This window comes from Cyrtonyx montezumae, unplaced genomic scaffold (assembly GCF_038088225.1).
Source record: "Cyrtonyx montezumae isolate F1298 unplaced genomic scaffold, pur_monq_1.0 scaffold_20, whole genome shotgun sequence".
Lineage (NCBI taxonomy): Eukaryota > Metazoa > Chordata > Aves > Galliformes > Odontophoridae > Cyrtonyx > Cyrtonyx montezumae.
The window spans coordinates 2,453,065-2,479,849 of NW_027071937.1; the positions used below are offsets into that span (position 1 = coordinate 2,453,065).

The following is a 26,785-nucleotide window of genomic DNA, read 5'->3' on the forward strand; positions in this document are numbered from 1 at the left end:
CTCGGCAGCGCCAGACGGGCCTGGAGCCGCCCCGCTCCCTCCCGGAGCCGCCGCCCGAGGCCCGGCGGAGCAGCGCAGGCCCCGCGCTTCGGCCTTAGCAACGGCGGCGGCGCCGGGCCCGCCCCGCTCGTAGCGCGGCGCGACAGCGCCCCCCGGCGGCCGGAGGACTGAAACAAGAACCACAGGGAGGAGTGAAATGTGAAAGTGCTCCAGAGCGCAAAATATTTTATTTAAGAATTTACAGTGTCAAATCTTACACTTAGGAAAGATAGCCGCTCCCAGCTCAGAGGAAGCTGTCCGGAATTAAGATGTCTGGCAGTCTCTAGTGAAAGGAAAAAGCTAGAGGGAGCCCAGAGGTTCCAGCCATAGAAAAGTCACCATGCTGTGCCCGGATCAGGTACAGACCAGGACAAAAAGCTTTGTAAGCCCCCCACCAGTATTTTGCATAACCCCTCAAGGACAGATGTAAGGCTATCGAGATCTCACGAACAGGAAAGCAACCAGGGACCAACACAGGCAATTCCACATTCACATCGCTTCTACTCCTGGGCAGAAATTCAAGTAAAATCAAAGAGTTTGGTGGCAAGTTCTAAATAAAATATGGCCTAAGGATTTAATAAATATTTAAAGTTTATTTCTCTCTTTGCAGATGATTCAGATTCCTCAGTCGATATGAAAGTTGCATATCATAGGTTTCAAGGTTCCCTATATTAAACCTAAAGAGATTTTGAAGTCCAGTGGTAGAGGTCTGGCCTACCTACATTTAGTACATTTGAAGTTCAGCTGTAAGCTATTTAAGACCTTGGTTATTTTAGTAATGGAAATTCAAGAACAGTACTATGCTGATTCTGGCATTAAAGAGGAAGAGAAACTGAACTTTCCAGCTGTTATCACCTCAATTACACAGTGCCAGAAGTTTGAGAGAAAGCAAGTAACCGTATTGCACTTAAAAGTAACACTCACTCATCAAATAGTACAGCATTGGCTATTATACAGAGAACTTCTTCCAGACTATACAATTTGCTTTACAAGTATCTAAACCACAAACTACATACATACTAGATAAGATCCAAATCAAATTAGTATTAGATTACAGTCACAGTTTTCATTCAATATAGGTCAATTTATTTGGATGAGCTGTGGCCCCCTCCCTCCCCCTCCCCCCCATCAGAAAACAAACTAGCATGAGGCATTTCCCAGATGAACAACTTGAATTTCATACACTGACAAACCAAGTCCTGTTTTGTATGCATTACAATTGTGCATGGTCCTCTTAAGGCCACAGAGTGTCATGTTACAACGTGGACATGTCCTTCCCCCCCCATCCCCCCACAGGGAAGGGAGCATCCTTCAGAAAGTAAAGAATCCCTGAAACTATGTCTCTGAAAGTCCCACTAGGAGCTTTAAAAATAATTTTAAAGGAGTACATTGCCTACGCAATTCATGAATAGTTTCTGTAACAGACAACAACTATTTCCTCTCTCGTGTCTATTCTTTTATCACAGCAAAGCTATTTCTAGCCAGTTCTTTAAAAGGAAGAGTTACATATATCCCACGTTTGGAAATGATTTATGAAGATGAGGTGTGAGCAGGGAGACCATTAAAAAAAAATCATCCATCATTCAATTACTGACACGTCACCTGCAGCCAGCTCTGATACCACGTGCCATTACATTGAGCAGTTCTTCATATATTCAGAATGTGAAGGAGAACTCCAGACACAGAGCCATCTCACACTACTTCAATGTCGGATACTTCCTCTGCCCAATTCTTCCTGGCCTTGAACTTCCAGTGACTGCAGGAGACTGAAAAAAGGATGATGTGAACAAAAGCAATGTTCTGTAAAATATGCCGTAGTGGAGACAAAATACAGAAGCTGTCAGTAAGGTTTTCGTGCTGGAATTGGTAGTTTAAGAGAACTAGAGTGGTCTGTGTACACATCCTACATGCAGCAGTCCAGACTAAAAGTAACAAAAAGCCATCCACGAGAAGGTAAAATTTGTACTGATATTTAAGGCCATACTGAGCTGTTTATTAGAGGCAGATGTGGACTGAGGTCACTTAAAACGTGAAGGTTCATCATGACTGATTTGCTCAAGTAGCATCTAATTATTTGAACTCTACAGACTAACTAGTCCATGGTCTTTTGCTCAGTCTGAAGTAACAAACAAGGCCTTTACTCACTTGTGCAAATTGAGAAGGATTGTAGAACTGTACTGCTCCTGCAGACGGTTCCCCCGAGGGTGGGACAGGGACAGGGGCAGGCTAGAAAGGAGATCACACCAAAGTGAGAGAACTGCAGAGCTTCCCTGCCTCTCGTACTTGGTTCACTCAGACACACCAAGAAAATATTCACAGTAACAATGCCAACAATATGAACAGAGCAGCATATTGTAACAACTGCAACAAGTGCTGGCACAGCTTGCACATCTTTATATTGTTTGCTTAATGTAGGTATAGGCAAAACAATGTCACATGCATAAACTGTAAATAGCTCTGAGAATCCAAGGCATGCAAAACCAAAACGAGACACCAGTGCAGCTTCACTGAGTTAGTACCTCCTGCTTTTGTTAGTAACCTTCGACTTGCCCCAAAATAAACATCCTATGTCTGGTTTTGCTTTACTAGGAACTATCAGAAAGAGTTTGGGTCATTGCTTATATGGTGACCCCGAAGTACTGAAACTTACACCGGGGTGAAGCATTCCTTTAAGTCCTACAGGGGCTTTTGTAGATGAAAAAGGCAATGGTATTACTACCAACTTGAGAAGCAGTAACAGAATGACAAGGATTTGCTTGCATGGGTCACTCAGGGAGGTGATGTTTTGTTATTAACTGGTTGACTACTTTGATATCACAGGAAAGAGTTGATAAACATTACTGAGTGATTCTCTTAGGAATGTACACAAGAAGCATGCCCAGATTACATGCATCCTCATTAACACGGAAGAGTGTTAAAAGGAACACTGCATCATTAGTCACTTGTAATGCTATTTCAGTGAGATGAGGAGAGGCAAAAATGGCTGGAAGTAGCATTAGTACATGAGCAAATGCAAAATAAAGAGGGGAAAAGTAAATATGTTAACATAAATGAGGATGGCCAGCCACATGTACCTGATTAAAATGCTGGCTTACTTCACGTGATAATGAACTCATTGAACTAGAGCGCGAAAGCTACAAAACAGCAAGAACACACAAATACAAAAAAACACAAATAAAGTTGTCATGCAGGTCACTGCCTCGAGCTTTCAGCTGTTTTATTTCATTATAAAAGTCTCACTCTGCCAAAGGTTAAACCAACTTCATGTTAAAAAAAATAAATGTAAAGCCAGAAGTTAGTTTAAATCAAATGGACTTCTTAAAGCACAAAATTATATAGGTACAGAAAACATTTAGTGGGAATAAAGGTAAGGTTACTCTGCCTGGCACACAGCAGTCTATTCTCATCTCTGTGTCTCGCATTTAACATTAGTGAAATTAATTATATGCATGCACGAAGGCAAGAAGAGACCCTCAAATTGCTACTGACATTTCACTCTGAAAAGGCACTCAATTTTACTTATACAGAACAAATGGATCAGAAAAACACTGAGGCTGAACTTCTCCTATGAACTTGAGAGTCCTCTGTACACTTCTGGAAGCAGTTCTGTGATTCCACCTTGGCTGGTCACCACAGAATCATTCACGTAATCATAGAACAGCACAGGTTGGAAGAGACCAAGATGATCAGGTCCAACCTTTTGTGGGAAAAGGGGACCCAGATGAGATTATCTAGTATCCTATCTATCCAATTGCTGCTTTAGGCAGCCCCTGTTAAGGCCACTACAAAATAACTGTTGAAATACACTGCACAAGTCAGTAGCTAATTACTCTAAATCAAGTCTTACCTCGCCTGGTTGGAAGCCATCAGGGTTGGAAACAGGAAGCCCAGATCCAGGTGGAAGGATTGCAGGGTTTAGATACTAAAGAAAAACAATGCACTTTTTAAAAATCTTTATTACTCTAACTGATTACAATCCCATTTCACACTTTCACTCTATTACTCCCAATGAAGCAAAGCAGTGTTGCAATGCACTGAGTCAGATGAAATATGCAGTGTATGGCTACATCCTGCATTCCTGGTCCATTTCCTGACACATATTGCACACGTGGAACTTGCAGCTCTGCCAACTTAGGAGACACAAGTCTTCATGTACTTCCTACCTCCATTTCCACTTGCATTTCCCTTCACCAATTCCTTAACTAAAACGTAGTGCATGTTTGTGTGTAACAATCACATGCTTTGTTTATTCTGCAGCAATGAAGTTTCTATTGGGAATCATAATTTACACAGTTTGAATATCTTGTATATGCAATTCAATCTAACTCACCTCTTGATCAACAGCTGCAGAAGGATCTGCACTGGTTTGGTTTGCAGCTGGTGTGTGTTCTGCTGCACCACTTCCTTCTGCTGGCTGAGGGTCCCCTGGAACTATAAAGCGAACGAGATTTAGCCAAACACACCAACTCAGGGTGTTTGACTTCACAGAATGAGAAGCAGGGTCATAAGCAGAACTGAATTTCAACAATACCAATCTTCTATCAGAAAAAGAGAGGTAATTTAAAGAGTGCATTATCAGTACTCTCAGATGGCTCAGTTTTGTTACAAGTCTGCAAGCAGGAGATGCATACAGCTCAGAGAGACAACCTTGGTGCAACATAGTATGTAGTGAAAGGAGAAAAAAATAAGTATGAGCACTATGTTTAGCAAAATAGGAATGTTATACAATTCAAATTTTGCTATTATGATGGCTCTATAAATGTTAAAGGAACAAAATCCACCACCAAAACAAAGTCAAACAAAGCAAGTAGAAAACCACCTCTGTTCAGAGTACAGAGATAGGCCCTAATAATTTGTTTTATTGCAATCCCAGACCAATTTTTCTTTAAGAATATTCAACCACACTCATTCCAATTTATTTTAAGTGTTCAGTGGCTACATAACGCACACACTGACAAAAGTGACTTTAAGAAAACCTCCTTGCAAGTTTTTCCACTCATGACATACCTGCGTTTGGAACAAATACATTTGCAGGAATTGGCATTGGTGCCAGTGGAGCAAATAGGTCTGATGGTGCAGGAACAGCACCACTGGACTTGGTTCCACCTGGATTCAGAACATCAACATAACGGGCTCTGCTTCCTGCTAAAATAGAGAAATTCAGAAATAACAGAAATAAGCCTTGTGTTATTCATTGGTCATTTTAAACTGCTGGTTAAACTTTCCAAATCAGCAAATAATACTGCAGGGATGCAAACAATATTCAAGCCACAGTGTTACTGTGACAGCAATTGCAAGGCAGAAGCTAGACACGAGAAGCCAGCAAGAGCCAGAGCTCCATGACATCACCGAGCTGCCAGCTGTCTTTTCTGGAAGTGTTTGGGAACAAGAGTTTTGTCTTTGCATTTTATGCAGTAGAAGGTTTCAAGTCTTCCACACTTCAACTGCCTGTTACCTGCTCTTCTGGAGAACATGTTGACAGGGGCACTAGGTGGGCCTCCAGGCCCAGATGGAGCAGTCTGAGGAACTTTGGGAAATCCTGTTGGAGGTGGTGGTGGAGGTTTACTCTGCAGGTAGAACAAGAAGAAAAGCTCAACCACATCACTGACTAAGTTTATGATAAAATCCCTTGTAAACTCAGTTATAAAATTACTGGATCTGAGGATACAAATGGTTTTCTAAGTATGCCAACTATACAAACATGTCACCTGTTTATTAGCTGCAAAGCATTGCACCTTTTAACCCGTATTCAGAAAAAAAATGCAGCACATAAAACCCAGTTACAGGTTAAAGAAATCTGTAATTCTGTTGTCAGTTTGGAGAAGTAAACAGTTGAGGTTTTACCTCTTCTTCTGGTTCATCCAAATCAACCCAACGTTGCTTCTGTTCATCCCAAACAATCTACAAGGAAATCACAATTAAAGATCAGGCGTTCAAACAAAGCTGGAATAAACAATTTTAAAGGTTTTCTAAAGTAAAGAAGTGTGCATAAAACAAGTGCCACTGATCCCCAGGAAGCCATTTGGAACAAACTACAATTTACAAAAGCTTTGTGATTTAAGAGGCCTTACTGATTTGTTCTTGTCATCTGGAAGGTGAGCTTCATTCTTTCCTTTTCCCATCAGCCAGCGAAACCAGTTTGCACCAGACTAAAATACAAATACACTTGTTTGGTTAGTTCTCTCAACATGGTCTTTACAGGGAACTTACTAGAAAATTTTATAAAGTAATTCATATTCCTTTTGGGACTTCAACCCTAATTTAATAAATAAAATTTCCTCAACTAAACTAGTCATAGGGAAGAAGGAATTCAGAGGTGATGTGCCACAAATGAAAACAAATGCTTATAAATAGCAATGAGGAGAAAACAGGAAAAAAGGGACAACTCAGATTGGTATAAGATGGAGAAAAACAAATACTGAGAAGGCAGAAATGAATCCACTGTGGTGGTATGGGTTGAATGAAAGAAAAGGGTTTCAATTGTTTATAAATAAAGTTGCTTTGAATTCATTCCCAGTGAAAACAAGCAGCTAGAAGTGCAATGCTGAAGTACTTATAAAGGCAGACAGCAGTAGCACAAACTACAACAAGGGCATATGAAAACACCTACAGGTTGCAACAGCAAAGACATAAAGCACTGCCTGGCAGTTCACTCAGGAGCTCTGGAATCAGTGCCCTGGACTGAGACACACCACGTGTCCCAAGAACCTCCTCTTACTACTTTCCTTATCAAGTTTACCTTCCTAGATGCTGGCTCTTTCTTCACATCTTTCTTAGTCTCTTTCCCTACAGGAACAGGTGGAGAAGGAGATGGCTGTTTTGCTGCAGAGTTAGACCTCTCTCGTCCCACTGAATGAGCAGAGGATTCTGAAGTTGTCCGGGACCTTTGTCCATAGCCCTGTGTTATAAACGTACAGGAAAGCATGAAGTTGTTTCTGCTGGAGTGAACAGAACAGTCCATCTTGCTACACTAATTCTTTCTTTGAAAAGTTAGTAATAGGAAGAATTAGAAATACATCAGTAAAAAGCAAATACGCATACGAATATGGAATCAGCAGAACAAACACCCTATTCATGGCATACCATATATGCTGAAGACTGAGATGCAGATCTGGATCTTCGTTCTGGTGCCTGGTTAGATATAAAGCCAGGACATGCTTAATAAGCAAGCAGCTAAGTATCTGACATAACATTCACTTTTTATTACAAATTCTTACAGCATTCAAGACATTCAAGCTGATGATTTGGATATTTCTATGCCTTCTGACATGCAGGACACACAGGAAAAAAAAAAGCTGAAATCTGGCCAAGGAAATACACTGCCATATAACTAGTCCACTGAAAAGTGGAATCAGGTCACTGCTGTGCAGAACAATCAGTCCACAAGAGGTAAGATATAAAACTACTGCACCAGACAGGGACTGATGAAATGCTAGTCAACACAGTGCTTTTAAACTTGGTCACAGAACTGTGACTGGCTGTCTCATTTGTATGCCTCAGGTTCTTCTTGAAGTATCACTTTGGAGGGAGGAGAGGAAGATAGGCCACAGGAAAAGAAATTAAACTCTTCAGATAACAGCCTGGCACTCTCATTCCAATACAGAATTTTTGCAGGCATTACAAATGGCTGAGAGTTCTGTCTAGTTCTTCATTATTTCATTGAAGGGGATGGAGAGTAAAGGAGAAAAATTTAGCTTCAAATCTAGCAGAAGATCAAGACAAACCACCAATACATTCTGTGTTAGCAAAGATGCGTAATGCAGCTGACACTTGATAGAGATGTATAAAATAAAAATACCATTCTAGCCATTCTGCTGTAGAAATCTTCTCTCTGTTCAGAGAAAGAGTTCCTGGAAGGAGACTCTGAGGCCATTCTCTGCATTCCTTAAAAGCAAAATTAGACTGTCAAGAGGGGAAGGGCTGTAAAACCTAACAAGTTAAGGATGAATACTAAAGCTGCCCTCAGACGTTCCTGTAGTTTCACTTTTTTTTTTTTTTAACTTAATTACCCAAGACCTCTCTTACTATTTCATAAATGTTGAGATGCTCTGTATTAACCCCATAAAATACTTTATTCCCCTCAGGAAGAAAGGAGGGTATTTACTAAGATTCCAGACCTGTTTCCAGGTTTGTCTGCTCTTCTTCCCGTGGTTCAGCTTCTTGTGGTGGTCCTCCTGGTGGAAGGGTTGATCCTAAATACAGTGGTGACGGCTCAGCTCCGTACTGACTTGAAAATCCTGGAGGTGCAAAGCCAGGTGCTGGGCCAATAGACTGAGAAGCCACGGGATAGAAAGGGACACTCTGAACAGCTTCCTGGTCACTAGGTGGAATCCCAGCAGCTGACCCATCAAGTATAGCCTGAGGAGCTATGGCAGAAAAAAGTTATAAGTTACAACTACGCAAAACCTCTCAACCTGTGAAGATCATACAATGCAGAAGTGAAATCTCATCATTTCTACCATCTTTATAAGGAGTTCCTCATACCAGAACCCAAAATAGCTATTTCTTTCTTTGTTGTGAAGAAGGATGTAAGAACTAACCTGAAGGCATCAGCTGCACACTTTGCATCTGCTGAGCCATACTGGGCAACAAAGATGCTAGCAATGCATTTTCAGCACCTGGGCCCATGTCATGGCCAACTCCTGCTCCATCATATTGGCTGTTGTGGTCTAATTCAGAGCTTGGTGTGCTACACGGGTACTGTTGTGGCGTGGATCTGTCTGTATTAAAAGCTATTGCACCATCCTGCACACACAAAAAAAACCAGATTAATTCTACCTGATGTTGAGTTCATAAAGGAACATATAGCAAAGGAAGTGTTAGGAGTGCAAACAGCATAGTTGTCAATTTTAAATATTTAATAAAAATAAAAATAAAATAGTTGCCATCCACTCGCACATCAGCTTCAACCAAAACACTCAGGATTTTGTTTTTAACAGAAGCATAGTTAATTAGGTCAATTTTCATACTGCTGGTAGACCTCTTCAAATAAATGTCTTCCTTTCTACTTCACCTAAATTTAGCTATTTGCCAATAAGCAGATATTAGTTTACAGAGTTACTGGAACCTAATGTACTTTGCAATTATCCTTGCATTATAGCACTTAAAGTCTATTTTGTGTAAGACACAATGCCCTTTAAGGTACTCTGCACTGAACCTTAAGGCACTAAAGCATGTTAAATCCACTTGGTTTAAATTATACTACTTGTGTTTTACAACACACCATGAGGTCATCGCACAAACATGTTAAGTTTCTGTAGTTATCAATATGAACAAAGTAACTTAAGATTGCTTTTACATTCATCCATAGAAAGGGATACTTCACATTAGAAAGTTCATTCTGTACCTTGATCTGTCCATCCACGTGTCGAAGCCTTACTAACCATGAAGGTTCAACAAAGGACTCCTGGTCTGGTTTCTCTTTTATCTGTGGATCAAACAGGCGCAGCTGCGACGACATCTAGAAAAAGGAAGCTCTGTAAAGTTAACCAGTTGACAAAAGGTAACTTTACCCACAGCTTTCCACCTACAACATAAAGCTACTAACACTCAGTTCTTCCCTATGCTACCTGGATTAGCTGGCCAATCAGTACAGGTGAGTAGTAATGTGGATCTTTAAGGACAGTTCTGGAAATCACTTCACAGTAATGGAAAGCCTGAGCAGCAAGTCCCATTTCAGCTAGTCGGCAAGCATAGATGAACTTGAAAACCTACAGAATGCAAGCAAAAATAAACCAAGTGGTCAGAACATTCTTAGAAACATCAAATGGAATAAAAACACACTGATTGACAGAACAGGGAGAAAGCTATCTTGCACCCTCGTCCATGAACATTTCATGTTGCAAGAGACAATATTTTCTATGTTGGATAAAGCACAAGAAATTAACATATGACAAAAAGTACTGTAAAAATGAAATTGATTAAACAGCTCTTCACCTGGAAATTGGGCAAGCAGCCAGGCTGAGATCCTAGTGACTGTGCATATTCATAGGCTTCTGTTCTTTGAATAGCTTCATTGGTGGCAAACTTAAAAAAGGGCAAGCTACGGAGGAATGGGAGAAGAAAAATACTGACTTTATTGATAATGTTTATATTCTTAAATACAGATCTGTAAAGTCAGAAATACAGTTCTATTAGACACACAGTATGAGTAACTTCAATTTCTCAAACAAGAACATCAGCCAGCTATAGCTTGTGATGATGGGGGGACCAGTGCAACTCTGTCTAGCAATTAACCTTTCTGTTTTGCATCAAAGAAGTGATGCTTTAAGAAGGGAAAGCCATACCTATGATTTGATCCAATCAGGACAAGCTTTGTCGTCTTCCTCGTGTAAACTCCAAAACCAACTTGGGCCATAAGGTAACAGAAGTGAGCAGCATCCAGCAGGCCTTTAGAAGCTGCAGAAAAATAAACAACAGAACTCAAGATATTATGCCTTGATGGCACATATTGCCTAGCTTTTGTATTCAAATTGCTTCACAATACAGGCCAGTCCATACAGAACTGTCATAATTTGCATTTTATAAAGCAACTGTTCGATAAAAGAAAAAAAAGCTGAATAATTAAGTTTTCCCAAAGGCTTTTCCTTTTTCATCCTCATTTAATTCCTTAAGAGTTACCAAGAGTGTCTCCCATGGTAGCAATGGTCCTGGATTCCAAGTCCACGTTATTAGTCAAGTTGGATAACACCATTGCTAGATGTGGCCTCCAGTCTCCCCATTTCTCATCTCCACAGCACTAAAATTAGAAGAATTAATTAGTCAAATCAGTGGCAGAAGCTCTGCATATTTAAGCATTAAAACCTAAAAATGGACTAAGAAAATGTACCTGACCTAGAAAAAGTGCATGGAAAGTTCACTGCTATTAACTATACTACTCATTACAGTACCTCTTTCATACTCAACTGAGCTCACACTGGAACCTTACCGTGGATGCAGCTGGCATCCTTCCAGACATGAGCTGGTAAACAGTCTGCAGAGGGTCATTAATTGGGAGACTGTTGGCAAATCTAGAAAGACATACAGAGAAACAAGAAATTAACACTGGGTAAGGAGTTAAAGTGTACTGAATATTCAGCTGCTGTTAATCTTGCAGAGTTTAAAGACAGGAAGTGCTGTATGAAAATACTACACTGAATAAGCATTGGATAACAACCAAGAGAAAAGCATTAGTAATTACTCAGATCTGCCACTCTGACATATGCCAATCCCATGCCCACAAGTAACAGGGTCCAAATATCCCTTAAGGAGATTAACTTCTCAAGTTCAATTTTATAGCCTCAAGACCTCAGAAAAGAAAAAGCAACAGATTACATGCACCAACTGAATACACAGTAAAGTTAAAACAAATCTTGCATGAGCTAATACAGATAGCTCATGATTTTGCCATGAAGATTTCTGAAGCACAAGATCTCCCACTGTCAGAACTGGTAACCATACCATATAACGAACTACAAACAAAGCTGTACCTGGTCATAACTCTTGCATGCGTTCTATTATCCATCTTGCTGGCAAGTAGCAGGGCATGACCCCATAATCCATGCTTCATGGCTGATTCTAAAGCATCCTAAGTTAACAGAGAAATTAGTTCCTCGGGATAGCTCAACTCAGATAAACAGGGATCATTTTACAGTAGTATTTTGACAGAATAAGCATTTCTTCAGGTCACATGCTAACACAAGAATTCTAACTTTATTTCATAAATATTATTTCTTCCATCAGTATAGTGCAGCATCATGAATTATTCATGCTGCAAGCTGCAAAAATAGTTTCCCCTGACACTCAGAGCCTTCAGATGTTTTGAAAAATAGTAAGATATGTAGTATTTGAAATAACAGTATGAACACTCACCTTCTTACGGCCATAAAGCAGCAGCTCTCTGAATCTCTCTGTCTCCTTCTCAAGGCTGTCAATTGTGGTTATAAGACTATCAGTGAGAAATGAGAGCTGGGCTTCACCAGACTCCTCTTCTACTTGTTCCAAAGCCTCATTATTGAAATCGATTAAATTTGCTTCATTAGGGGACTTCCCAGGAAGCCACACTGTTTTATGATCTCGGAGCAGAAGTTCGGCCAGGTCTGTTCCCACAACAGTCTATTGTGCATGTCAGGGGGGAAACAAACAAACAATTACTTCAGCACTGCCTTTCTTTGGCTTGTCAATTCCACAAGTGCCTGTCAGAGCCACTGAGCACAGATGAGCAGTTTACCTGTTCCCATCAATCTATGAACTACTCCAGAATAGGTGACTGTGTACACATTACAGTCTTTTACATAAACACCACTTTTGTTCATCAAATATTTTAGGCTAGATAAAAACTCAAGCAGTAAAGACTTACCCCATTCTGCCTGCATAGCAGCACAATGAAGTCCCAAAGGAGACTTGCAGATTCTTTGTCTATTAAGTTTTCATTTTTAAAGCACTGCATAGCTTTATTTTGTGCAAAATTAATAACATCCACTTTATGGGTGTCATCTCTGAAAAAAAAGTTTAAGGAGACAGCAGTAAAACATTCAGACCACTGTTGTGACTACTGCAAGGAACAATTTATTATTATTTTACAACTGAAAACCAACAAATACTGAGTTAATATAAATCCTGTAACTTACAATTACAGGACAATAACATGTTAGATGAGGAAATTGAATCTGAAAAGTGAGAAAGTTTTTGAAATCTGTTAGGACATACTTAGCAAGAGGACCAGGAAAAGCTCTCATCTCTTCTTGCTCTGGAGAATGCTGCAACATAGTCTAAAAAACAAATACAAACCAGAATTGTTAGAAGTTCCCACTGACAGCTACAGATCAAGATCCACTTACAACAGACAAATACAGAAAGATAACATGCACTGGTACTTCAAAAAAAGAATACATTAAGTTATAAATCAAAGTTCCCTACTTCCCTTGCAAAAGAAAGGCCCATATTCCATCATCCTTTTTCTTTTAAACGTTACCTCCATACTGTGTATTTCAACCAGGGCTGGCTGTCCTTCTGAAGGCAGGTTTGGCAGCACTTTAATTAAGAAGCCCCCAGGACCAAACCTAGCACATAGATGAGGCACTGAAAATTTCTCAGGCGTGGAGGGCCTTAAGGGTGCTGAAGGAGAGAGAAAAAGTAAGAAAAATTCACCGACCTGCAACTAAATTAAAGAAAAAACTAATTCAATCTGGCTGAACTTAAGAAATTAATTGGTTCCATCAAATTTCTAAAGAACTTCTGAAAAATTCATAGAACAAAACTGAAGAACTCTTTAAGAGCCACTCATTGTTTCAACACAGGGGCTTTGCTTGTCTGTCTTAGTCATGTCTGAGAGATCTCTGTACAAACATACACATCTTCAAGGAGCTAATGATGGACTTCAGGTTACTCTGGAAAACCTCTTCCAGAGTGATGGTGAAAACTAAAAAATACTAAAAAATAGTCCTCACTGAAGGTTAAATCTCAAGTTTAAATTAAACTTTAATCATCTCTTGGAAGCACAAGTGATGTAGTTAAAGGTATCCAGACAATGCAAGTAAGGTAGGACTGAATCACAAGCACCATCTAAATACTGCCCTTACATGAAAACAAGTTCTTCTCTATGCTAAAAACAGAACAACTTTGTTCATGCATACCTACAGTGTAGATAGTAGTATTTTCCTGTGAACTGACTCAATGAATACAGGAAAATGGTATCATACACTACAAACGTGAACAAAAACACAAACTACCACCAGTAGACAGCCTCACAAGCCCAGTCCCCTCCCTCCTCCTTCCCCAGTAGTGCCAATACCTTGCTCTACAGCTGACCATCCAGCTTCAGTCGGGTAGCCATAATCTGTAAAAGGCTGTTGTCCATCAAAGTTAGGAGCATATCCACCATATGGGTAATCTGTGTGCAGCGACACTGCCTGTGCAGCAGTCTCATATGCATTAGCTGTTAAATCGTGGTTACTTCTATACAGCTGGCTCTAAACAGATGATATTAGTAATTGTTAGCAGCAAATTTACACAAAGCAAGCAATACTGGAAGCATGGGTCCAGACAGCAAGCATTCCCTCCCACCCACCACCTTCAGTTCTTCAGATGGCTCTTAAACCAGGTTTCCTACATCACTGCATTCAGTAATACTACTCTGCAAATCACCTGGTGCAAGAGGCTACAGAAGATACAGAAGATAGCACCTCTCAGTGCTCTCCCTTCCTCAGTGTTTCTACTACTACTTCATCTGCTCACATTCATGTACATTCAGATCTCTCACTACAGAACATCTACACTCGTGTCAGTAGTATCATTACGGCATTACTTCCAGGTTCAGGTGGTGCTTTATCAATAACCATGCATCAGAATCAATTTGTTTTCTGTCAAAGGCTTACAGCAGAAATCTCAACTGATTAAATGTGATGGGTATCTAAATGGCATTAGGTGCCTAAAGAATCACCAACAGCACTTCCAACACTACTAAAACAAATGGAATTCTGGAGAACAACCTAAACTTCTGAGAAAAGTGATGCAACAACACACGATTTGCTAGTAAAGATCCTACCACAACAATGACCTGAATATTCCTTCTGTTTCTCAGGTATTTGTAGCATGTGCAGATGAGCAATCAGCTAGATTTGGTTTTACAGTCAAGACAGCACGATTCAAGTGTTCAGTTAGGCTTTTAACAGATCCCATGCTTGTGATAAGTGACATAACACCAGACATTATCAACTACAGCCAAGCACAGTAAGGGCAAAGTGCTCACAGAGAGCAAACGCATGCACAGCAACTCACACAGCTGAGTACTGGCTTTGGTTAAAGTTCTCCTGACAGCTGTGTTAAATACTAAGCTCAACACTACATCACAGGACAGCCTTCACTTAAAGAATGCAGGTTTTTAAAATACATCCTCCCAATAAAAGAAATATTTATGTATCTCTAACTTCTTACCCACCCCTAAGAGAAAGGCCCAACTTAGCTGAAAGAGCTGAACGTGATGTGACCATCTGAAACTCACTTGTTGAGAGCGAGAGCTGAAACTGCTCTGGTGACTGTGCACACTGTGGGAGCTGCGCAGGCTGTGACCAGAATGCTCACTGTGAACACTGCGCCGATCAAACTCATCACCGTAAGGATCTCTGTGAGGTTCAGTTTCATCATCAAAGCTTCCAGTAAAGCGAGGATCGTACCTCCAGCGATCTTCATATCGGTCGTGCCTGAAGAACAAAAAAAGACAGGCATTACCAAGTGCAGCCCAGAGGAAAGTGACTCCACTGTATCCTTATCAAGAAGGAAACAGTGCCTAACCTCAGAAGGGCTTTTAGATTACCTCCTAGATTTAGGTTTTCATTAGCGAACAACTTCTTAGTTGACATTAGTGACACTTCTTAAAGAACTTCATCTAGAATACTCAAAATCAAGACCAATGTCAAGCAGCAAGGCTGCTCTAAGATAACACGAAGAATGCTTATCTGTTAAAAAAATAAATCCAGATTTGCTTTAAATCCTTGAGGCTGATACAACTCATCTGCATTCCTAATTCACTGACATTAAAGCAAAAGAATAAACAAGAATAACCACGAGATGCATAATGTTACACTGCCTGCCTTCATTCACATATACACACTAGCTCCCCAAATAATTAGCACCTAGGCCCTTCTCTGTCCTAGTTCTGGAAAGAGCACAGAGAACATACTGAACACAGACCTGTTGCCATAAGGATATGCTTCCCTCTTCTGGTAAGGGCTGTGTTCACCATCATACAAATACCTCTGATCAAAACTTCTAGGATCTCTGTACCTGGGGTCATACGCTGATGGGTAACGTTCCCAACGACTTGGATCTTTGGAATACAAAAAAAATGGTTTAGCTACTGGAAGTCATTACCTACAACCTCTCTCCCCCTTCTCTTTAATTACGTGTCGATTTGATCAGCAGCCTGGAAATACAGAGCCAGAAAAATTTGGTTATTGTAGTGAGCTAAGTGTTCTTGATAGCAGTGCTTACAATCAGACAGATCTTTCCAAACTTCCAAAGTTAACGACAGCATGATAATAACTAAGAAAATAGTAACAGAATCCTTGCTACCAGCCTGCAGTGAGCCATGCTACATGCCTCAGGATACAGACAGAGGCTGCTTATAATCCTCACAGTACCAACACCACTACAGCTCCGTGAGCATTCAGGTAATTATGGGCAGAAATTATGACAAAAAAGATACCTTAATTCTCTGATTTTAATGTTCATTTTCTCCATTTTTCATTTTCTATTAAAAATAGATCTCACATTGACACTTTACCTCCATAATCATATGTGTTTGAGTAATAGCCTGGATAATAATCAGTCCATCCAGTTTTTGCATAATAATCTTCAGGATATCCTTGTCTGAAAGAAAGTGCACAGGCATGAAATGCTGTTATTCCTCCTTCAAATTCTTATGAAGACTGCAGAACATATGAAGAACTAAACTGCTGGTTGGCCAAATGAAGACAAAAAACTCAAGAACCTAACTGAAAAGAGCACAAAAGAAGTCACTGAATATGCAACTACAAACACTGTAGTTATCTTTTGCTAAGAGTCATACCACTCCTGATGGAAAAAAATGCATGGCCATTAAAAGCTGTTACTGTATGCCACTTTTGAGACACTACCCCACAGTTCTTGAAACAAAGCCAGGAGAACAACACCAGATAAAAGCACAGAACAGTAGTGTGTACAGGCATGTTGTACACATGCATACATACACTCATGTACAGATGCACATATATGAAAACATGCACGTGTGGATATAAACATTCCTGTGTGTATACATTCACAAACACTCCTACATATCTATGCACAGGAAGGAAAGGGATCTAAAAACAGCATGCAACTATAGGAACTTTCACTCTCTTCTACAACACTCTGTTCATACCATCTGCAAACTCCCAAGTGGCCAAACAAGTCTGGTGGTACTCCTCACCAGAAAAACCTGTGGGAAGCTTGCTAGCACAGCATCGATCTTTGCAGAGGAGTTTTGATCTTATCAGCTCAAGTTTATCCACCCAACCTTTTCAGCCCTCCTCAGAAGGACATTACTCCCTTCCCCTCTCCAGAGGGTAAGAACCTGCTTCACCAAATCACTATGGAAATAGTGAAAGTTCACTGAAGCTTCAGTGAAAGTTCCATACTGCAGCCTACATCCATATCACATCACACATCAACACTGACTGGTAACAGGCCTTGATCTGTCCAAAGCCCCCATAGGAATTTTAACCTCTTGAAAACAGTACCCAAAAAGAGCACCTTAGTGCTGCAGGATGTCATCTCATTGCAAGGGATCACAATGCACTTACATCCACGACAGCAGTCATCACATATGGCTACACTTATTTCGTACTTCTCAGTGCCAAAGCTTCCTATCATCTTATGATAAGTAGAATTTTGTTTTCAATTCAAAACGTGCTCTATGAGTAACCCACCAAAAACAACTGAAACACTTCTGAGGGTTTCACCATTTCCAGAAAGGGTTCTCTAATGTTCTTCTCTTGGTAACCTGCAAACTCACTCACTAGATACTACTGCAGTAATGGTTTGCCATGAATTTGACATTCACACAAATAATCTGTGTGATAATCAACAAGACTCAGTAACCCCCAGGAGGTAATCTGCTGCTTTCTGAGAAATACGAGACTTGGTTTCTGCTTTTTACAGAGTAACTGCAAGCAGCAACTAAACACTGCTTCTCTCTGAAACATCTTATTTCATACAACTAAGCAGATGGATTACAGCTCTCGATTTTCCATGTGCTACCTTCACTTAAAACTTATCCACAAAGCTGAAACAATCACCAGACAAATTAACTTGACACAACATCAGGTATGTTTTCACAGGATTCATCCCTGTCTCAGCAGCATGTGTGGCTTACTATGCCTACCAAGCAAAGCCCACTCCAGCTTGCCAAAGTGCCATTTATTAACAGAACTAGAGAACGAGTCTAAATGCTAGCAAGAAAAAAACTCTAGCATTGATTAACCAACCCAGGACCTGCACGCACTGCTCTTTCACAGCACACATGCAAGGAGTTGATCTCAGCACCACGTCCACTGCAGTGACTTTCTGCCTGGCAGGAAAGCTAACAACCAGCTAGAGAGCTGAATGAAAGGAGCAATGAGCTTCAGAAACAGAAAAGACTGCTGGAATCCCATCAGGACCTTTTCAGGCGTGGCTTTTGAGACCACGCTTTCCTGTGGCAACACACAATGAGTTTCTGAATTTCCTCACTGAAGCTTATGCTGTAAAACTCCGAGGCATAATTACACTAATTGCTTTAGAATGTACCAGTTATTCAGTTTAGGAATTGCATACCTGGAAGAGGGCCTATCAGAGCAGTGACTAGCTCTGGAACTAGGACGTTCGGGCTCAGAATACCGATAGCTCCCAGGCTCCATATAAGCAGTGCTGCTGCTGTCATAGTACCTGTACCGTGGGTCATACTGTCCATAGCTATCCTCCTAGAAGAGAGATTGACATGAATGTTAAGAGGCTTCCCAACTCCAAGAATAAACCTTCATAAACAAATTGCCACAAACACCACAACCATGACAGCCAGAGCTGCAGAACAGAAGTCTACACAATAGAATTTGGTACCCCTCATGGCAAGGTATATCCAAGTCAATTTTTCTTTCTTAAACTTGGGTATGAATAATTTCCAGACTACTTCACCCACTACGAAGGTCGTGCAGCAAAACTACACAACTGAGGCAGCAGATAAAAACCAAGTCTGAACACCTCTGCAGCTGAAACAACAGACTACTTTTTCCACAGAAACAAACTGCTACCAGCTGACATCTCTGCCAACTGCAATTAATATGAGCAACTGCTTTACCTTTTAAAAATTGTTATAGTGTTTCATTACTGCAATTAAATTTTGCCTGTAGTTCAGTCTTGGCAGGAATGCTGTACTGAATGCTTACTGCTGTACAACAATTAAAACTCATAATTCAAAGACAAAAATGACTGATGCTGAGGGGGGAAGAAAGAAGAAAATGAAAATTTACCAGGTAATACAGATGAGCTGCTGTTCTGGGATCTGGAGGAGGATAAGGTGGCGGATACGGATGCTGGTAAGCATCATAAGGATGCCTGTAGTAGTAGTAAGGGTTCTGAGGTGGACCAAAGGCATCCTGAGGAGTCTGAGGCAGGGGTGGACGCTGCAGGTCTTGCTGTGTACTTGGCTGCACTGGCTGACTGCTGCTTGCAGGAGCTGTGGGAGCCTGAGCACCCGATGGCTGTCCAGGACCCGTCTGCTTATCAGGGCTTGGCAGCTGTGCTGAACTTGCCTCTTGGTTCCTCAGCTCCTGGTTCTCACTCTGCTGGGTCGGCTGCGTGCCTTGAGTCCCTGCAGCAGTGTGGTAGTTTGAAGAAGCTGAGGACTGCCCAGAAGCTGCTGGCATCTGAGCTGCCTGCATATGTGGTTGGGATGGCAATGCTCCCTGTACAGCTCTGTCTGGCACAGCCTGATGCTGTACATCTTTTGTCACCTGTTGATAGAAATGTTGTTTGTCACACACCTCAGGACCCACTTGACCAGCACTGCCAACTGGCTGTTGAGGATACACTGGACCATCAGAAAGCACCTGATTATGCACTTGCACAGAATTACTTGCACTGCTTTTCTCCAACGTCCGTGACACTGTAAAATCAAGCACTCCAGCAGCTTCTTCTTTGCTATTGGAACGATTTACAGAATTTTTGGTCTGTACTACAGAATTAACAGGTGGAAGCAGTGCACCTGTACTTCCACTGGGAAGATTCATCCCAGGAGAGACGGATGAATTAGCCCCTGACTTGCTAGCAAATTCAGGAACAAAACCTTCAAAATTAACATTCTTTTGCCCTTCAAGAGTTAAATTAGATGGTGTTTTCATGAGCAAGTTTGCAGGCTGATTAGAGGCAACATCAGAGGAATTAACAGGGCTCTGTAATAAATTATGTTTTAACAGATTACTATTTGGAGGAGCATTAGCCAATAGAGATCCAACTTGCATCACAGGCAACAGTGCATTTTCCCCAGAGATGATTCCACCAGCATGTAATGTTTGGGGACCAATTGAAGGCTTGTCCCCAACCCCGGAATCCTTCATCAGCTGACTGTTTTCACTGCTGCTTAGCTGATTGGATAGAGAAATAGAAAAATTAATTGGCTGAGCCAAGTTATAACTTTGATTGGGCTGAGCAATTAGGATAGGCTGATTTTGCAAAGACTCCGTAGGTGGAGAAGACAACAAACTTGCATAACCAGAACTTGCCTGAGACTGAAATGCCTCTTCCTCTCCCATTTTGGGAGGATTCTCAAGATTTTCAGATGATATATTTCCATCTTGGGAAGGCTGCACAGCAATACTCCCTGGTTTATTTGGCTGCTGATTAGACAGGCCTTCTTCTGGTGGCTGGATGACTTCTACAGTTTGTTTGGCAGGTACATAAACTGCAGGAGCGGCAGGAGCTAGAAGAACATTTCCTCCAAAATTAGGTAACTCGTTATGAGCCCACAAAGTTGTTGCTGGGCTATCACACTTCTTAATTGCTCCCTGAGTTCTTGTGGAGGACCTCCTCTCAGACAACGACTGCATGTTGTCTGTAACAGGTCCAGAGTGCAACATATTTCCAGCTTCACCAGTGACTGCAAGAGGCAGGGGGTAAACCTGAGGCATGAATATAGTTTCCAGATTATCTGGTGGCTGTTCAAGATTGCCTGGTGATGCAGCAGGCACAGCTGTACTCCTCTTGGTGTTCTTCTGGTTTGGGTGGTTCTCTCTTAATTCAACCACCATTTTTGCTTGGTCAATTTCGGCAGGTTTTATACCAACTCCATGGGACCTCACAGGTTCAAAGGAACTATTTGCACTTGTCTGGAATACTCCTGTAGGCTTAGGAGGACTTGGAGTTGGAGGCTGGGACAGGTTACCGTGGTAGCTCTTGTTTGGATTTATCTCACTTGAATCATCTCCCAAAGGAGAAGAGTCTATCTGTTTAAAGAAGCGAGCAGAAGATTCTTCATCGGGCTTCCCACTTTCTTGCTGAATAAACGTACCAATTTGCTCTTGAGGTCTTGCTGAGCTAGAAGCACTCCTATGGCTGATGTTGCTATAGTTTGAAGACACGCTATCCGGTCGGACAGGATGAGCTAATGAATCAGGAGCCTCCAAATTTGGTCCTCCTTCGGCATGGCTCACAACAGCATTCTTCGGAAGCACCTGACCTGGTAAGGACCCATATCTGTACAGATCAGGATGAGCAGAAGGGGATGAAGCATTCATGTTACGTGGCTCACTCGGCAGCACTTCTTGGTTCTGTATGCACTCCAGGTTCTCAACGTTTTCATACTGTGACCCACCATTCCCAGGTACATCACCCGTACCTGCTTTGTCATCACTGATGAACATAGATTGCTTCGCAGTCTGTGCCTCCTGCTGAGTTAGAATTCTAGGAAAATACTGGACATCCATTCCTTTCTGTACCATCTCGTTGGCCAAACCTGTACCAACCTGAGCATGAGAGAGAACGTTAGCTGGAACACGCTGAGGATGCATTGGCTGGTGATACAAGGGTGACAAATGTGGCTGACAAGCAAACTCAGTTTTCTCAACCATGTAATTTTTTTCAGATGAAAGTATTTCTTCATTTTCTGCCTCATCCCCTTTGAAAAACATGGAAAGGGTTCCTGAGTCTTGGTCTGTGCGAACAGGTCTGTTTGATGTTTCAGACATACCTGGAGACTGCTGCTTGAGCCTGCTTTCCTGAGCTGTGGGAATGACAGAACTGGAGTCCTGTAGCGGCGGCTGCGGGTAAAACTGCTCCTGGTAAGGTTGATTTAACCAAGCATTAGTCATTTCTGTGTTCTGTCTGAAGACATTTCCAGGCTGGATGCTGTTCACTTGATGACCACTATTTGCAGAGCCATTTTTCCCATCCTTTCCACCACCGACAGATAAAGGCGCTTGCAGGGCATTCTGTGGAATCCCTTGGTGTACAGGACCATGCTGTACGTTGGTCTGTGGAGGAGGATGAGAAGTGCTAACAGAAGACTGGGAAACATTATGAATGTCAGTCTGCAAAGGTGGTTCAGGATAGGGCACAAAATTTCGAACTGGAGCCTGCAGGTTACCTTGAACAGGTCTCCATTGTGACACGGGCTGCTGAGGAGGTGGAGGGAAGAGTGCAGTTGCAGTAGGGCCAGAAGGAGCATCACTGGGATCTCTGTTAGCATCCTGCTGACCTCCAGGACTGTCGGACACAGACACCACTCCAGGATGCACACTGAAAGAACTTTCAAGCGCCGTTCCCGCATTATAGTGGGATGGTACTGCAGACCCATGGAGTCCAAGATCTGCATTTGGATGCATTTCTGTAGCACTACTTGTAACACATCCTGGGGACGGTGCAGGAATTGGAACATTAGGAAACACATTGCTATTGAGCCCTGGTTGAGATACAGGAGCTGACAAAGACGGATGCAGTCCGTGAGGATTGTCCCCTGCGTGTGACAGCGAAGCATGCATAACAGCTGGCTGCAGAAACACCGCTGGGGAAGAACTTTGCACACCCAATGCATTGCCCTTGGATGGATTATCTATAGGGGAACCCTGTGAAGTTTGTCTGCCAAAGGCAAAGGGGTCTGTCACAGGCTGCACTGGGGCAGCTGTTGCATTTGCTCGCTTACTGAGCGACGTGTTTCTCCAGTACATGTTCCGAGCAATGCCTGCAGGAGGTGGAGCTGCTGCTCCTGCTGGGACAGGCTGTGGAGGCTGCTGCATGGTGGCCTTCAGGTGGGTCAGATGCCAGATGAAGAGCTAGTGGAGGATGCTGGAGACAAATTCCTCCTTCCACTGTTAGGACAAAAACGTGACAAGTCAGTCTCCTTTCTTGCACCACCTAGGAACAGAACAAAAGATGTCTCTGCACTCTAGAGCATACAAGAAACACACACACAGCACTGTACTAAATCCAAGTACCACATTAACAAAGTTTAATGCTGAGTGAAACAACAAACATTGTAAAGGCAAAACAAAGCAACAGCCAGAACATAACAGCTCCTGCAAGCACCACAGTAAGCTCAACGTAATAAAAACACAGAAAACATTACTGCTAGAAACAACGTTTCTTCATCTGTGCTGCATTATTGCTCAATGTGAATGGATCTTTTTACAGGTCATATGAGGAGCACTCAAGGAGCTCATCAGACGTTACTGCCCTGAACAGAACACACTCCATTTCCATTTAAATAAAGAAGATATTGTTTAGGACGGTAGAATTATTTATGCTGAGAAGGAAAACTGCTTCCATCACAAATATTCTCTCACGTAGATGAACGCTGCTACATAATAGCAGAACTGCACTTAAAAACATTAAAGGCAATCAACTCCCACCCACACCTATTAATTAATCGATACTTTAACCTTAGCAGGACTTTGACACAGCGTCACAGAGCTACAGTTACACTGCAGGATAGAAAGGCCAGGTACAGAAGCATTCAACTCTGCCAGCAAGAACTTCACAGAATCACAGGATGGTTTGAGTGAGGAAGGACCTTAAAGCCCACCCAGCTCCAGCCCCTGCCCTGAGCTGGCTGCTCCCCAGCACATCAGGCAGCCCAGGCCCACGTCCAGCCAGGCCTCAGCACCTCTAGGGATGGCTGGTTAGGAACTTGTATCAAAAAGTCATGTTTGTATAAATTTAATAGCAGAAGAAAAGTTTAAATGCAAAAAAAATCTCCTCCTGGTTTAACAAAACAACACGCGGAATGAATACTGCTTATCCACACATGTTCCATAAAGATTTATAATTAAAATGTATTATGAATAAAAGCATACTGTGCAGACAGCATGATTTATACAGCATACATCAGAATCAGTGCAGCTTACCCTGGGGCACATCTCTCCCACTCATCACCAAAGAACCCAACATCCCAATATTTAATCCAGGCCTCTCTTTCAAAGGGCCCAGAAGACCAATCAGCACAGACAGGGGCTCTTAATTTCTTCTCATGACCCATATTTTTCACAGACCTGCTTGACTGCTTCAATCCTCCAGCTTAGATTTCATAAATTTGTTTGAGCTTTTCTTTTTCCCCATTAAAACAGGACCAGATACCAATTCCAGCAGAAAAGCACTGATCAAAAAGCTTCCTCAATTTCAAGCATTACTTGCATTTGCCTTGAATTCGTACAAATGAATACTTACAAAAATATTTAAGTGCTTTGCAATCATCTCCACTGCACTGATAAGGTGGTGAAGGATTCCCAGCTGAGCACAATTACTGTCAGCTAGGATGTTACCAGGAAACAGTTCTGTTATTAACAGAAAAACTATTTGTCAAGTAATTGAGCACAAAAGCAAACTGCTTTACTCCTCAGATATCCAACTCCAGAATTCTGATGTGGGCTTCATTTCTTCCTGCCTTACTGGATGTACACACACACACACACACAAAACCCTCAAACTTCCCCCACTCTTGTAACAACCTGCACTGGTAATTAGCTAATTGAAGTCAGTGTGGAGCTCTCTTTTTCAACACTGCTTTAGAATCCCCATAACGAGATCTCTATCACTGCACTACAGAAGTTCAGTATGAGGGCATCAGATCCCTTGCAGAAGAAAAGTTAATATTAACAGACTGCACACAAGATCTGAAGAATTAAGTCCAAATAAAATTAACATGCCCGTGACAGCTTAGCTCAAACAGAAGATATCAGCTCTGAGATACAGACACTCCCCACCTCCAATCCAGAATTAAGAGAAATGCTAATTGAGAAATTTCTAGATGAAGTAAGTACAAAATAGAAAGGCAAAGTCTTGGATTGTTCTATCTAATTTGGAAAATCTCGATTTTCAGGCTGTTTATTGATGGATAACGCAGTCCAGACTGACAAACATTAGTCATCAGCAACAACAACTGCAGGAAGATGCTTCCAGATGTAGCAAGAAAATATTACCAAAAAGAAAGATGACCAAAACTACTCTCTGGACAGAAATTAATATCTCTACAGCCATGACTTGTGCTGGCTCCCGTGGGGAGTTTTATCTATACTAAGAAATAATTGAGGAGAAATTAATTTAATCCCATTTCCTAGTGCACATGCTAAATAAACTGCTCTCAAACACGAGGAAGTACGCCCACAAAGCAGGTTTCTGAGCATTCCCACCAGCTGCCAGGTGTGCCTACAAACACACGCACACTCACACTGGTGCACACATCTGCGTGTGCTCACATCAAGCAACAAAGATGTTCACACAAAGATATCCTTAACAAAAAGGCCAAAGTAAATGAAGCAGAATGCTGCAACCAGCTCCAAGACACGACCTGTACTTAAACGATCAGATCTGGGGCATGGGTTTTTCAATTCCTGCACTGAAACGCAGACAGCTGCACGCAAGCAGGTGATGCTGGCTGGACACATTCTGCCTTAATACTGGTTCCTAGTGGCTGGCTCATAAACGGGAGCTGAAAACGCTACGCTGAGAGAAGGACTCCATGGGAAACAGAGGCACAAAGTTTAATAGGATTCACTGGGGGAAATAGGGAATAAAAGCATGCAGCTGTTTGCCACGCAGCTCCCGGCGGCCTCAGGCAGCCGCATCACCGAGCCAGCGCCAGCTGCGATCCCAGTAAAGCAGAGGCATCCAGCACCTGACAACTCACGTAGGTGACAGACAAACAAGAAGCACAGATCCCCGCCACGCGTGAATTAGTCGAGGCGGCGGGCGGCACTCAGCCCACGCATGGAGCTCGGGCCCCTTCCTCTCCGCCCCACGGCTCCTGCAACGTGGCCACAACAACGCGCGTCGAGACAGCCCCGGGACCCGTCCCGTTCGCCTCCCGATCCCACGGGACACCCGTGGGCCATTCGAGTTTCGCGCACCACGCACCGCGGCCTCACCACCGCCAGGGCCGGGCCCGGCACGTCAGGCCTAGCGCTCGTCACGCAGCCCTCCCGCCCCGCCATTCCCGCCGTACCTGGCGGCCGAGCCCCTCAGCACCGGGCTCCGCTCCCCCTCGCGGCCGCAGCACCCACCCCCCCCGCCGCCGTCTCCGCCGCCATCTTGGTACATCCGGCCCCACTTCCGCTGCCGCCGACGTGTCACGGCGCGCGCGTGATGACGTCACGGCGCTATTCCTTTCCCTCCCCCCTCCTTCTTCCGCGTTCCTTTAAAGGCGAAAAGGGGCGGAGGAAAAACAAAACCAACCAATCAGAAGAAAGGCGGAAGCGGCTCTGACAGCGCCCGCCCCGCAGCGCCGCGGTTGGCGCAGGCGCAGTGCGGCTGCGCCCTCAGGAGTCCCTCGTTGAAGACCTGGGGCCGCGGGTTCGAATCCTGCTCGTGGTTTCAGTGCTGCCGCGCGTTCGAGTCCCGCGCGGGGTGGTTGCTAACACGCGTGCTCGTCAGCTTTCATCGCGCTGTGATGTTTCCCGACTTCCTGGGAAAGCCTCCCCGCGGCATTCCCTTCCTTCCCCTCAGGGTGTGCAGTAGCGAAAACGGCCGCCAGGGCGGGACAGAGCACCGCGCTCCATCCCCATCTCCCAGCGGCCTCGGCTCCGTCCTCCTTCGCCCCGCAGGACGAGCCCCGCGCGGGGCGGGCAGGAGGAGACGGCCGGATCCCAAAGAGCTGCGGTGCTGATGGGATTGAGGAGGCACAGCCCGAAGTCGCGGGCTCAGCCCTTCCGCACGTCAGTCCCTGTGCGATGTGTTCGCTTGAAGACACTTTTCAAGTCGCTTTTTACTTTGCAGAAGACGGGAGCGGAGC

General features: G+C 42.9%; 1 protein-coding gene across 5 annotated transcripts; it reads right to left on the reverse strand.

Moving 5' to 3' along the window:
- Positions 1–199: 199 nt before the first annotated feature.
- SEC16A (SEC16 homolog A, endoplasmic reticulum export factor) lies at positions 200–22,867 on the reverse strand. 5 transcript variants are annotated; one of them, XM_065737249.1, is made up of 31 exons: positions 19,041–22,867; positions 18,349–18,494; positions 16,301–16,386; positions 15,709–15,844; positions 15,020–15,218; positions 13,811–13,865; positions 12,992–13,134; positions 12,727–12,788; positions 12,377–12,515; positions 11,890–12,132; positions 11,508–11,605; positions 10,967–11,048; positions 10,660–10,777; positions 10,326–10,437; positions 9,976–10,081; positions 9,609–9,749; positions 9,386–9,499; positions 8,580–8,784; positions 8,157–8,405; positions 7,838–7,923; positions 7,123–7,170; positions 6,779–6,937; positions 6,111–6,188; positions 5,884–5,940; positions 5,495–5,606; positions 5,047–5,184; positions 4,370–4,470; positions 3,887–3,961; positions 3,114–3,173; positions 2,185–2,265; positions 200–1,805 (listed from the first exon to the last, which is right to left on the reverse strand). In XM_065737249.1, exons 1-31 carry the CDS (start codon positions 22,797–22,799, stop codon positions 1,737–1,739), a joined length of 7,257 nt encoding a protein of 2,418 aa, XP_065593321.1. In that variant the 5' UTR covers positions 22,800–22,867; the 3' UTR covers positions 200–1,736. The 5 variants fall into 5 exon arrangements, with proteins under 5 accessions (XP_065593321.1, XP_065593317.1, XP_065593316.1 ...); XM_065737245.1 differs by having other exon boundaries at positions 5,047–5,181; positions 13,811–13,988; XM_065737244.1 differs by having other exon boundaries at positions 13,811–13,988.
- Positions 22,868–26,785: the final 3,918 nt, after the last annotated feature.